Genomic DNA, 14,879 nt, shown 5'->3' with positions numbered 1-14,879 from the left:
TTAAATTTGACACAGTTTTTTGCTAATGTAAGAGAATGTTAAAAGTCAAATATAGCATATCACTATAGTAGAGTAGAAAGAAGCTTAAATTGATTGAAGGAACTTTAAAATGGGTTGTAAGTATCAGTTGTCCTAATCTGGATGAGCAGGCTTCCTGGCTACGAACGTGTTGCACTTGAAGCAAAAGTGGCTGTATTTTTGCTAGGACAGGATGCAGAGTTATTCTTTCCTTTGAGTGTTTCTCAATAAATACGCATTACAGATAGATAAACATTACCATAAGCATCTTAAAGTACGCAAATCACTACTCTCATCACCCACAAAGCCAATGTCAAAACCTAAGTATTTTCAACATCCGTGTCACTCTCTGTCAACAACACCTACGTCCCTTGTGCACAGTAAAGTATGATGTGATGTTTTCAATTGTGTGTGATTCAATTGTGTGTGTAATAAGGGAAGTATTTTCCCTTAATAAATACATAGAGTTACCAGATTTAAGGATATTATATATATCTCCATTAGTCGCTTTTAAGTTATTAACCCTACAGGTAGTGAATCAAACTAGACTTTCCAAAACCCAAATACTAACATTGCTTTTTTTCTTGAACTTCCAGAGGAATATGAAAATAAGAAATCCACTGTTTTGTCTCCATACAGTGACAGTCCTTGCTATTTTCAATGAGCTGCATGTGGATACAGATTTGTACACACTACTGTTTGGAGAGAGCGTCCTAAATGATGCTGTAGCTATTGTGCTGACGTAGTAAGTACAGCCACTTCAATTCTTTGCTTGATGAGGTAATTACAAGCTTTAATTGATGATATAGTTCTCCACAAATTGATATAGTTCATGCAAGTGTGTGTACACAGCATTTGAAGTTTTTATTATAGAGATATTATTCTGGAGTTTTTCTTCATTTGTTAAAGACTAGAATTCCAATATCTTCCAAGACAATTTTGTATCCATAATGTAATTTTTTTTTTTCATCTTCCTCATTTTAGAAAGCAGTATATTCTGAAAAATATGAAAATTTAATTTACCATGTGTAACAGTAAACACAATAGAACAGCAGTACAGGAGATGTAGTGACAAAAGGAAGAGCGTGATGGAAAGGTGTTACAAAGGGGGAAAAAAAAGTGTTCATCTATCTCTGAAGATCTAGGCTTGCAGGCAAAACCCCACAAGGGAGGGAAAAAATAAGTTTAAAAATTAGCATTTCTATTTATCATTCTCCATCTTCAATTATAAGCCTTGTTACATTTACTTACACTAAACAACTTGTATTTATTTTAGAGCAAGAATAATATTTTCAAACACTGCCAGATGTCTGAGCACGTCTGCCACATTCAGTGATTGTGGATGGAATGTGTCATGTAGCAAAGCATTAAGTAGGTCAGACAATAAAATGCACAAAAGGAAAACTAAGCAAAGAATGGAAACTTCACTAGAGATAACAGATAGAAAAGTAACCATTAAAAGCTGCTGTTGAAACTGGAGAGAAGCATGTATATGACCAGAACTCTTGAAATTGTTTACTGTTATTAATTTGGTTTTGTTTAATAGAGACCTAGGCATGTATAGCTCAGTTAGACTCTTCGTCTCAAGGTACAAGGCGCACAGACCACGGAAAAGTTAGTTACAGGCAGCTCAAACCCAGAATCTCTTAAGTGTGCCTGATTTTCTGTGCCTGTGATGTCAAAGCACATTGATCTGTTCAGCAGTGAAACTCAACTGCAAAGCAAAACTAGGAAAAAAATACTATCAGATGGTATGTGATTCATGGGTTTCTAACCTCTGCTCTTTCATGTACTGAGATCTTGGTTAGGACTCTGCCTGTAAACTGATAGCAAAATCAACAAGGAAGATGTCTGCTACAAACGCTGGTTATCTTCTGATGTCTTTGCCATACATGGAATATTAGAAATTTTTTTTCCTAAAGAATCTCTTGTCACTGGAAAATTATTGCAGTGCCTGTATATATCCAGTGTGAATAATATACTTTGACTTCTCTAATAGATTTAGTAATTTGCAGAGACTGAAGAGATAATATGTCATGATCAGTTTTACATTTCATTAATTTCTGGCTTAAATAATCAGTTTCTGCAAACGCCTTGTTTCTGCAACCTAAACTGAACTTCCTTTCTGTAGCTTTTTAATTAAAACTGCACTTTTAATAATGTCAGTTTCAGTGTTTTAATACCCTTGTAAACCAAACTGAGTTTAAGTGAGAATATTATTTTTCTGTTGCTGTCAAAGAACAGCTACCTTTTTTATCTCTAACACATAACACACTTCAGGATGGTGCAAACACAGTGTATTCATAATTATACTGATAAGGGACTACTTAAAAAGGTGTGAGAACAATATTTACTAATACAGAAAAACAATAACAAGTGATGTTGTATACTGTGGTTAACAGAAGACAGAATAAGAGTACACAGTGTATTTCATCAATTAACAGAATAACCAAGTTAATGTCTGCAGGAATTACTTGCTACAAGGAAGGGGGTAAAGGAAGGAATCCACATAAAGTTTGGCAGTCAAATTATTTTTATGGCTATCTGCCAACAAGGCAGATATATTTTTATTGATATATATTGATATTGATATGTATTTATATTGATACTTCTCTTTTCCTCCAGCACATCCCTACAGCCTCTATTTTTCATGCGCTGTATGTCATTAAGTTTAAAAACAGCAGCAATGGGACCAGTTACCCTACATTTCACATTTCCAAAATACAAAATAAGTAATTCGAAATCCTTTTTCATGTAAAGGATTCAAGGTATTTAAGAAAAACAATAACAAAAATAACCATACTCACTAGGTCACTAAACATGCCTGCTTTTGTGCAGAAAAACATATATGAACAATTATTCCATGAATATTTACTATGTACTTTGTTTTCCAGAAAATGAACTTCAGCACCTCTGTCTGCTTTCTCTATTTACAGCATATGCTTTATCTGTTGAAGTAGTTTATGTATGCTAAAATTAAAACAAGCAAACAAGACATACATGAGAAGATAAAATATTTGAGCTACTCTTGAGTTCATTTAAATATGCTAACTATAGTTTTTGAGTTTAGAGAGTGTTTCACAATTTGGAATTTAATTTTAAACAACAGATCATGGCAGCATTTTAAGAAAGCTGTATGATGCAGCTTTCAAGGCAATATATTTCTTTCATAGATTTTGGACCCAGGAATGTTTATCATTGCTGAGGAATGTTAATGATACTGTACAGACAAATGTAATTAGCTGTTTGTGTGCTTGGGCACTTACTAGCTGTGGAACACATTCTAAAAATTGTAACTTCAGTTGGAGTTATGTGATGAAGACTGTTGAATCTGGTTGAAAATTAGTAATTTAGTAATATTTGGAGGCAGATTCTGAAGACTAAACATTTATTCCACTTTCACTCCTTTTCATTGTTCTCTCTTTTTACATCACTTGTTGAATTAAACAGTCGCATATATTTTGAATGCACATGCTGTAGCTTTTGCTTTCACATAGTTTTTGTTCCACTGCATAAGAATCTGCTGAATAAAGTGTGTAAGATGTTGTTGAAACAGCACTAAATAGCTTGAGATGTGGCAGAAATGTAGCTGAACAGGTCATTAGAACTGAGATAATATATTTAGTGTAACTGTTTAATCTTTCTCGTGCTGAGCAGACTCTGAGTGCAGGATGTGGGAAGCACTAATGAATAATGGTACATTCCCTGCTAATAAATTTTCTAGGAGAACATTGCACGATAAATGTTTCCATTGTAATCAATGTCAGAAATGTTTGTATCATCATTGCACAAAAGACATGCCTCCATTTCTCCACTGGTTCTTATACTATTTCTTGCTCAGTGGACCTGATGGGTTTCTTTCCTTTCCCAGAGTAAGTAATAGTATAGAAATCACAAGGCATTTTAGCTAGTATGAATAACAAAACAAGGGATCAGCATACGACACTGTGTTTTTTTTTTTTCTATGACACTGTGACATGCAACAAGAAATTGATTTATTATAGTTCATTTCCCCCCCATTCATAAGTGGGCACTTATCCACACACAGTTAATAGCTTTAATGTACCCACACATAAAATTGTTCAACCTAGTTCATTCTTTTTCAAAAGTGTATATGCCTCATTCATTGCCAAGAACTGTTCAGAGACACATTCCTGGCCTTGGAAGTAAAGACAGAAAAAGAAGCATCTGTGCCATCAGACAGAGGAGAAATTATTAATACATGCAGCATTTTCCTCCTTTAAGAAAATAAGTAGAATAAATATTTCTAAGGGTGGAAAGAGATGGTGAAGTGGGGATGAAAGACAAAGCTTGAAACTGAACTTATGAAGGCAAAATGTGGACTTTGTAAAGATAGGGCTAGAAAAACAAGCAAGGATGAGAAAAAACAAGATGTAAGAAATCTAGATGTGGTATGCTATGTAAATACAGATGATATTAACACAAAAGCTGTAGACTGTAAACTCATAAGAGGGAAGAAAGCTTGCTCATTCATAGGAATACAGAAGAAAACCTTATTTTACATACAATCTATTTTTTTTTGTGCAATTTTGTAGAAATTTATGTTGTTTTGAAGAATTGTCTGCTTTTGAAATTCTTATGAAGACTGTGAAAAAGTGCTTATGAAGTGGAAGGAAACTGTGAAAAGCAGAGTAATTAGGTCCACCAGCTCTAACAAACGGTGCATTCTAATCATACGGTGAATCTGAAATCAGGAAAGGAGTGAGATTCTACAAAGGGATTTGTCTCCAGACTCCTTAGAACTGTTGTTAGATAAATAAATTTGGCAGAACTAGAGTTTTTGTGATCTCAGCTTAGCAGTGCCAGGATAGACAGGTGCCTGCTGTGAAACCTGACCTAGAACTTGCAGATCAAAGAACTAGTCCTGCCTCACAATAGTCAGATGAACAGTTACTCTGCTGTACTGATCTGCATGACCCTCAATCACTGACAGATATCTGGGGATTGTGGAAAGTCTGCGAGCTAAATTTCTGAAAAAATGACCAAGCACATAAATGCAGATAAATTACATTTGTGATCATTCCCACAAAGATTCCTAGGAAGTAATGACCATCATTCTGCAGAAGGGAATAAAATAGAGTTTACTGAAAACTTGTAAGAGAGTAAAATGCTGGACAGAAGCTCAACCAAACATTCTGCTTACTGGTTCCCCTTGGACAAGACAAATTTGGCTACTATTCATACTGCTATTAGAAAACTTACACACCAAGCAGCTACTCAACCAGACAAATAACACAGTAACTGATAAATTAAAACAGTAAGGAGTTAATTGTTCAAAAAGTGAGTGAGTGATTTTAAAAGGTGAATGAGGAATCTTCTTAATCTATTATTTCTATAATAATGAAATTACGGATGCCCATCTGCTCTTTTTACCTTTGAGGGAGGGCTTAGTTCCCTGCTTATTTTGTTGATGATAATTAGAGTTTAACGTCACTGACCATCTGGAACAGGAGATGCAAGCACTGGGAAGCTGACCAAGTTTGCTATTAGCAGGAACTTTAAAAGAGCTGATTTCCTAGAATAGAGGAAATTCTGCATAACATAGTGATGTCTTCTGCTTTCTTTTTTGCCCATGAACCTTACTGCACATAACAGTTGTGTGCTTAAATTAGGAACATTACTGTGGAATTTCTCTAAATTCAGTATGGAAATGTACATTTGGGACATAATGTTTTTAGGAGGTAATTCTCATCACCATATTTCTCTCACTTTCAAATATTTCAAATCCCTATTTCCAATACGAGTTCTGTATTAAAATTCTACTCATTATTATCTCATTATTATTATGTGATGAAGGTCTCTCTAGTTATAGGCTATTTAATTGGCTCTGTTTTGTTTATGCAGTTTATTTGAATAGGCAGCCTTCAGTTGTGGTCTGTTAAACTAGAATAGATTTCATTAAGAACTGCTATGGAGATTTCCCTCAGGGATGTATGAAAATGTAACTTAGCTCAAATCAGCTGGGAATGTCTGTACTTGTCAAATCCAATCAAATCAGACTAGCTGCAGGTATTTCTGTCCATTAATACACAAACTAATAACATTAAAAAATATGAAATGTAAGCTCAGAATTGCAAATCACATCTAAGAGGCAATTATTTAGATAGATTTTCCACACAAATGACTGAATTGACATCAAAGCTTCATTTCAAAGATCCCTACTGGGAACTCTTCAGAACTGAAGTACACCCTTGTACGAGTCAGCTTGTTTTCTGAGCTCATCCAGATGTTTCTTTCTTATCCAAATAAACTTTCTCTAGTGAATAAGACGGATTTTCTGAGAGGAAGATAGATAATTACACATAGAGTCTAGTTCCACTTACAGAGACAACTCCTTTAAGAGTTTAAAATGAATGTATTGATGCTATTTTTCTTGAACTGTTCCAAAAGGAAGCTCATCTAGATGAGATGCTGTCTGCAAGAATCTGTCTGGTCAACTTGTTTTCAAGTCTTCTTAAGTGGGCAGATGGAAGAGAAATATGTGTTGGAAATGTGAGGGGAAGTTGGTACCAACCAACACCTGTTCATTGTTGAAAACCTTTCCAGAAATACAGAAATACAACTCATATACTCTGTTAGACTACACAGTTTGTCTCTAAACTCTTGCTCATGTTTTGAGGAACTAATTCCTACTCTGGGGACTGGCTGGATTAGACCTTCCTTGCAGTGCACTGTCTTGTGATTTTGAGTTAATATACTCTGTCCTACATTAAATGTGATTTTAAAAAACCTCAAGATACAGAGTGATAAGACAAGAAATACGTAAGATCATAATTAAAAAAAAATCTACAGTTGCACGGATTTTTTCTTTTTTTTCAAGTTGCAAATATAAAAATTGTTTGTGTATTATCAGAAAGTTAAGTGAGGAGAACTTCTGGTCTACCTTGCTCATACAGAAATATGACCATCATTCTCTGTTCGAGGCTTACCAGCTATTGTAGCAAGTGAAGTGCATTTCCCTAAGGTAAATTTCATTCTGCTCATTTGCTATATTTGGTTCACAAGCAGAGCCCTACAATTCAAAATATCCCTAAATCCCTGTCCTCATATATCAAGACAACAAAACATGTAACATGTTTTGTTTCTGACATTATTATTGCCAACATCAAAGCATGCAATTCACATCTGGATTTATTTTAGACTTCCTCATGATAACAGCTGCATTTCTTGTCTTCACTTGGACACATTTTTTAAAATGAAAATTGCCATGGCAACAACTGCGACCATTTATTATAAAGCAATAGAAGTGGAACTAATATCTGTGAGAGAAGCTCTGTTATCAAGATAGTATTTCATTCAGATATCACCAGAGTCATTTTCCCCTAGTCTTTCCTTGTTTTTTTGGGGCTTTTTTGTTGTTGTTGTTGTTGTTGTTTTGTTTTTTGTTAAGAAAAATATAGAAAATATTTTCAATAATGAAATGTAGGTGGGATTGAACAGCTCAGGCGATTATAAAGATTTTCTTCTTTAGATTACTGGCTCATCTCAAATCCAGATTAGCAAGAGCCCAAAATTATCATCTGTTTGGTGAGGCCTTGAAAAAAATTGATCGGGTACTGAGATTTGAAAATCTCTTTCCCATAACAGCTATGATCTCAGCTGCAGCATAGAGACAGCAAACAGTACATGTGAAGGGTATGTATTCACTGAGAGAAAACAGATTTTATCCATCCTTTAAACACACTAATGTCTAATATGCAAAGGAAAATTTCATAGGCAGCTTGAAATATTAGCACAAAATACTTCAAAATGAGCTTCAAGACTTTCATTCACCTTAGTTGTAACCTACCAGGTTACCTGTGTTAATAGGCTACGAGCTCCCCTACTGAAAAATGCCTGAAGAGTGTTGCTCCAAATCTGAAGCTACATGTTGTGCCAAGTCTGGGTTGAAGTATGGTCACCCAGTGTATGGTCCACGTGCCTTAGGAATCACAAAGCCTATTTTCTTCACATGTTTCCAAAACAAGGAATAACAGTAAAGTTAGGGAGGCACTGGCATGGGTTGCCCAGAGTGGTGGTGAAAGCCCCATCCTTGGAGACATTCAAGGTCAGGCTGGACCAGGCTCTGAGCAACCTGATTGAGCTGTAGGCATCCCTGTTCATTGCAGGGGAGTTGGACTGGATGGCCTTTAAGGGTCCTTTCCAACTCAAACCATTTTGCGATTCTATTGCTACAAACATCAGATGACACAGATACCCCAGCAGCTATGCACATTCTCAAGCTGCTGACTTACGTCTCTCTAGGATACAGTGTCTTAACAGACAAGGAATATCCAAACTTCACCGCTTAATTTTAAGAAAATCTAGATTTTCTTTGAACAAAGATGATCACTTAATCTAGATTTATTCAAGAACTTCTGTGTCACACACATTTTATTTCAGGGAGGTAAAATAAAGGAAAAATGGATGAAACAACAACAAAAATAACAAAAAAACAAACACCTGCCATTACTGAGATAAATTTGCCAAAGAAAATCTATGTCTAAAGAATAGATTTCTTTCCTGTTTCATTCATGCAGAGGAGAGAAGCAGTGAAAGAACAGGCTATTTGTTTTTCCCAAGCTGAGAAGCACTGAGCACTCAGAACCTCATGCTTTCTGTATTCAATGAGCTGTACATCTCCTGTGAACTGAGGGCTGTCTGGGAGAAAAAGTTGAACTTGTCACCCCAGAACATCCCAATATCAGGATCTCCATAAGCAGAGGCCAAAGAAGAGGAAAAGCTCTGAGTACTGAATAAGAACATACTGCACATGCTCGTTCATTTATCAGCTAGCAATCTGAAAATGCTCCTTGTTCCTTCATTCACATTCATTCAAGAGGATTTCCAAGCTGCTACAATATTATAATGTGAGTTTCGGAAGGGTAAGGACTAGCTATTACTACTAATGGAAGGCTGCTATACATTCCTCAGTACTTTACATTGCAGATGGGCGTAGTGAGGCCTGCAACGATATTATGACAATGAGCTAACATTGTCTTCATAAAAAATATGTCATTTTCTGTTATTTCAGCTTTAAGAATCTCCTGAGCAAAATCATAGGCTGCATGATTCTAAGAAAGAAAATTACAGTTCAGTAAGATTTTAGTGTAAGATGTTTCCCCTTAATCTCTGCTAGTAGCCCATAAGGGCAAAGGATTTATCATGGCCAGCCAGTCTCTTTGAGAAGTTTCAGAAAGTGCCTGGGTCATATTCTACTTTTTTTTTTTTAATGACATGAGTGCAAATCTGGAACAATTGCAATGAATCAGTGGAGTTACTTCAGATGCTCATCAGTGTAATAGTAGTTTGAGGCGGTTTCTTGTCTAGAGTGTTCAAGCAGAATGACAGTAAATCTTAGTCATTTAAAGATAATGTGCTGTAGCATTCTAATGTATCACTTCATACAGGCAACTATCAGACTGTATCATTTTCCCAACATGAAGGTAGAGTTTAATTGACATAGATGAATATCATATTTACTTGCAAGAGTACAGTCACTGTAAAAGAAAAGGATAGTTCAGTGTCTTCATTGTCTCACCCTGGAGTTATCCCAATAATTTTAGTACAAAATGGAAGGTTAATTAAGACCATCCATCCATCCAGTAGTTACCTGCCTTGCTTCTTATGGACACATTGGTCAGCATCTTGTTAGCTGTTTTATCATTTGCACTCCAGGTGTACAGATTAAATTAAGTCCGACAGTGCCACCTTTTAAGATTTTTTGTACAAATAAAAGAGGTCTGTGGATAGAATTAAGCCTCCAAGAACACAATGAACTCTTTGCCCTACACTCATAGAACATTTGCAATTACACTTGAATTCAACTTTTGTCTTTAAAAAGAAACATATCATTTTCACTGAATACTCTTATTCCATGAATGCATCACCCTGAACTAATATAAAAACTGTCACATAAATGAAAGGCTGTGCAAATGTTTCTGATAAATAATTATCAACTCTGCTCTAAGTAACTTTGAATGATAGTGCTTTACAGGCAAGAAATTGAAGGACCATACAGAGATGAAGAATGATGTAACAGAATACTACAAAAGTAAAGGTCTAGCCACATACAAAGAAAGCAAGTGCTCTGCATTACCATATTATTCAAGATATACAAATCATTAGACTGTTAGACCATTTAAACAAGTTTGGAAGGCTGGTCTAGGAACACGAAATCTGTGAGTGGATAATAACTATTTTAAGTCAGGCAACAGGAGCAGAGTCTTTTTCTTATATCCAATCTAAATTTTCCCCTCTTTTGAGGGGAAATCCTTTCCCATCTTCCTGTAACAACAGACTCTGATGAGGAATCTGTTGCCTTCTTTCTTATAGCCCCCTTAAGTACTGAAAGGATAGGTACTTTCTACATGTCTATATCCATAGTGATAGTCTGTAGGGGCCTACTTGTAGGACCCAGGATTAGTGGGAGAGGTTGTTCCCAGTACCTCTGTCAGGAGGAGCTTGCAGAGATCTTCCTAGAACTCTATGTTTAATTCCATCGAGGTGGGTGAGCTACTAACTCCTTTAAAGGCAAACGAGGAATTTTCAGGGCAAGGATGGGATCACCACAATAGAAACAGAACCCAGAGGGTTGTAAGGATACAGTAGGCTCCCTAAGGGCAATGGCCAGGGGGGAAGAGAAGAAAGGAGCATGACAGGTTTCTGCAGACCCTGAAGTTTAGCATTTGATGACAATTACAGAATGTCAATCTGGAGTAAGACAACTTACTTATTAGATGCCCTGAATGTACTGCAAGCTGCTTCTGTGTGTTTTATTGGCACTGAAAAAAAACTGAAACACCTATCAGTATAGAAATTATCAATAGCTGCCAAAAATGATTCCTGATGATTTAAACTGATTTCTGACTGCCCAAGTTAATGGATGGAGTCATTCAAATTTTGCAGCTTTTTAAATCCACTGGTGAATTTACTGAGTTACTGAGTTAAACCCAGACTGAGAATTCCTCATTCCTTAAAAGGAAGCTTGAATTTATCAGTAAATTTACTTTATGATATTTTAAGTGAAAATCTAGCAGAGGGCCTGAATTCCTTTCTTATTTTCATGCAGATGTTACTTTTCCTCATAAATGGCAAAACTTATGTTTTCCATAAACCCTGCAACAGCTTTACCTTTCTAGCATGCCTGGTGCTTTGATATCTGCCATCTGCTATCCATTTTGGAACTGATAACAAATCCATTTTGAGAAAGGTTTCCATAAACAGTAAATGTCCTAGGTACTACAACAGAAGTGTTAGTTTGGCTTGAAGTAATCAAAATAAAAAGTCCTTTAACAGCTCATAAAGTCTGGAAAAGCCTAGAAAGTAACAAAGGTGCAGACAGAAAAAAGAGGAACCAAATACGCCATTGCACAGAGAAAAGGGAATGGAGTGTAATTCCTGCTGTAAGGTAGTTTCTAAAACAGCTGCTAGATCTTTTTCTAGAATTAAAAACAGTAGAACTACTAACAGCATGTGGAAACCATGCCGTGAGTGAAATAAAACCACAGTGTGATGAACTGCAAAGAATAATGCTTTGGACATCCAGAAAATAGAAAGTTTCAAATGCTAACCACTCAAGCATCCATCTGCTAGTAACTTATACGCATGATAATATAAATAAAATGTGAGATCCCCTTTCACATGCCTTTGTATTGCATAGAAATTCCTAAATTAATTTAACTGCTTAGAAAATCCTTCATACAAACCTGCATTTCTAAACCATGTCGTCCCCAGATGGAAGACATAACTCTGCTGGGACCAGATACTTAATATGCAAAAGCTTAAAATATTCAACGTATTTTAAGAACTCTAAATTTTTAATGCTTCAAATACCAATCATTTCCCAGCAACACAAGCTACTGTCTGGAATCCAGTGCCAAGCTCAGTATATTTTCTTTGACAGTATACACGAAAGACCTACAGCACTGAAAGCAACAGAACCAGAAAGATCTGAAACATAGCTTAATTAGTGTTTGGGACACTTAGTACTACCATGTATCTGTTAAATTTAATGTTTTTAGAAGCAGAAAAAAAAAAAGCAAAAAAAAAAAAAAGCATACATATTCATATTCCTAATGCTGTGGGCAACAACTGACTAGTGGCAAATACTAAACTTGAAACTCTTAAAAATGTTAAGTGTGCTGTCTGGTAACAATATTTTGCATTTAGATATAGTCTTGAGGGATGCACTCAAAAGTGGGATATGGGAGATGACCTTTGACAACTTGAGCAGTTTCTTTCTGTGGGACAACATTCATCCTGCCCACAAGGTTCCCCATTGTTCAGCTCCTGCTATGCTTTCAGTTCTATTTTTGAAGGGCTACACCAAGAAGGGAACTACTAGATAGTTTATGATGAGATTGCTGCTGCAGATATTTGGTACCTACTGTGATTTGTATCACCCTTTTGAGCTTCAGCCACAAAGCTGCAGTTTTTATTAGGAATATTTGTGAATATATAACTGTTCTGAAGACATATGGTCAATAAATAATTCAGTTACCAATCTTCCTTGCAGATTTCTTATACACCTACCATCTATTAACGTGTAGTTGGTCTGGAAACAATATTCTTTATGGCACTGCTAGTATAAAAATGTTTACTGACTGGCAGCAGGCTGTTGATTTCTATTGTGATACATTGAAATAAACTGTTTTCCACCCCAGCCTCCATCTGCTATGCTTTCCCATCTGCTGACAGTCCAGAGATGTTTAATATTTTGAATCCCTAAAAAATAGTCTACTTCCAGTTATCAGTTCCAGTATCATACCAGTGTGATTATATTCATGACTGTATTTTCTCTCCCATCCCTTTTCTTTCTTTTCAGCTCTATATCCATTTACAGTCCTAAGGAGAATCCTAATGCATTTGATGCTGCTGCTTTCTTTCAGTCAGTAGGAAATTTCCTGGGGATCTTTGCTGGATCATTTGCTATGGGATCCTCCTATGCAGTTGTCACAGCTTTAATATCCTTTATGGTTCATTTGGAAAAAGAAAACCTATATGTATGATATCCAAGACTGTCTTTACTTTCAGACTGAACCTTTCCACTGTTGACTCAAGACCTGGCAAACAGTCAAATCATAAATTGACAAGTCATTTAATTTTTCAGAATCCACAAAGAACTTAAGTCAATCTCCAAATGTTATGCAAATCTCTTTAACATTAGGCATGACCACTGTCTTTATTGTTTGTAAATAACAAGATACTAAGGTTTTGAAATGTCTGGAGGTTAAAATATAAATTTATATCTACATTTGTGTTTACAAACTGTACACTAGAAGCAATCAGAAAAAATGTAAGGCAAACTTCCAACTGCAAAACAAGACAAAGTAAGTCTACCTAAAATAAAAATGCACATCTATTGCACTGCACCTTTTGCTTTGTTTTGCAGTTATTCATGTAAAACACTATAAAGAAGGATAGCAGCTACTTTCATCTTTCTTGCCTCAATATAAATGTTAAACAAATGCCAGCCAATGCAGAAAAGGACAAAATTAGTTTCTTTCCCCCTTTTCCAGGAAAATAAAATAAAATGCAACCAATTAGGCACTAGTCCAAAATCTACAGAAATACTTCAAACAGCAGACTGTAGAAGTAATTTAGAAGCAGTGTAATTTTTTCCTCAATTCACTTTGTATAAATGAGCGTGGTGAGTTTTCTTTCAACTTTTTTTCCCTTCCCTCCAATACAGAGACAATTTTAGCCTACAAAATAGTTGCTTTTTCCTTTTCCTTAGTTATGTTTCAGCACTTGACAAAATTTACAAAGCTGTGTGAATTCCCCATGTTGGAGACAGGTCTGTTTTTCCTCCTTTCTTGGAGCGCCTTCTTATCAGCAGAAGCTGCTGGTCTCACAGGTAAGCATGGCATTTTATTGCAAAAAAGGAGTTTCATAACATACCTCTAACATGGAAAAAAGGCATGTTTATTTTGGGCATGACATCTTATATAAAGCTTCTAAAAGCAAGTTGCTGTACTGGGGGTTGCTTCATCCCCAAGAAGAAATCTGTATGGACATTGAACAGTTCTGCAAGAAAAAGACTCAGGCTAAAGTCCTCAGTCTTCTCTCCTGTCTATCTGCAATTTCCCATCATTCTATTAGTCTCATTATTAATCCACTATTAACCACTCGCAGTAGGGCCAAAGATGACAGTAAACATGAGGAACAAAACCTACAGTGCTGTGTGACATACACTGTTGGGGATGATGTACTCCTCTTCATGCACTGGGTCTCCTGGTACCTCCTTCTCGTACCCCCACCATCAACAGCCAAATAGAGGACAGGGCTGCCCTCAGCATTGCAAGTTGGGTGTAGCCACTTCACGATTTTTCTAAAAAATAATTCACCCTGTTTGGTGTTCCTATGTAAATACCTTTTACAAGAGGAATAAGTTACTGCTGCATCCCATTGAAAGGTGAAAAGACAGATCCAATTGCTTTGTTTTTTATTTAGAGTAAGAAAGTAATTGTGCAATTGTAGTCAAGTACATACCCAGGGAATGCTTTTAGCAATGTAAAGAGCCCACACAAATTAAGGAAAAGTTCTAAATGCACATAGTTTATCTAGATAACAAACTCCTGTGCAATGCGATTTGGAAGAACAGACTTCATAATAGCTTGATCATTTTAATGGTCTTGATGCTGTCACCTTTAAAATCTAGTGCTCTAATTAATGTCACAGAAAGCCAGGGGAAGAAAGCTGCTTAATGAAGTGTTAATGCAGCCCATGCTGTTTTGTTTGCAAAACTATTCAAAGCCTTTCTGAAATCAAGAGTTATATTTCCATTTGGTTCTGTGGAACCTGTAAGCTACTTCTTAAATTTTAGCCACACAATTAAGTTACTTTCAAATTGGTATTAC

The 14,879-nt window shown here is 35.9% G+C and overlaps 1 protein-coding gene across 2 annotated transcripts in view; it reads left to right on the top strand.

Moving 5' to 3' along the window:
• SLC9A9 (solute carrier family 9 member A9) overlaps nucleotides 1-14,879 on the top strand; it is a 147,339-nt gene that overhangs the window by 39,337 nt on the left and 93,123 nt on the right. For both annotated transcript variants that reach the window (XM_015871486.2, XM_015871485.2), the window contains exons 6-8: nucleotides 658-763; nucleotides 12,845-12,983; nucleotides 13,771-13,876. In XM_015871486.2, coding sequence (XP_015726972.1) covers nucleotides 658-763; nucleotides 12,845-12,983; nucleotides 13,771-13,876 — 351 coding nt within the window. The remainder of the gene's footprint in view (nucleotides 1-657; nucleotides 764-12,844; nucleotides 12,984-13,770; nucleotides 13,877-14,879) is intronic.

The sequence above is a fragment of the Coturnix japonica genome, chromosome 9 (assembly GCF_001577835.2).
Source record: "Coturnix japonica isolate 7356 chromosome 9, Coturnix japonica 2.1, whole genome shotgun sequence".
Classification (NCBI taxonomy): domain Eukaryota; kingdom Metazoa; phylum Chordata; class Aves; order Galliformes; family Phasianidae; genus Coturnix; species Coturnix japonica.
This window is presented reverse-complemented; position numbering and strand designations above follow the sequence as displayed.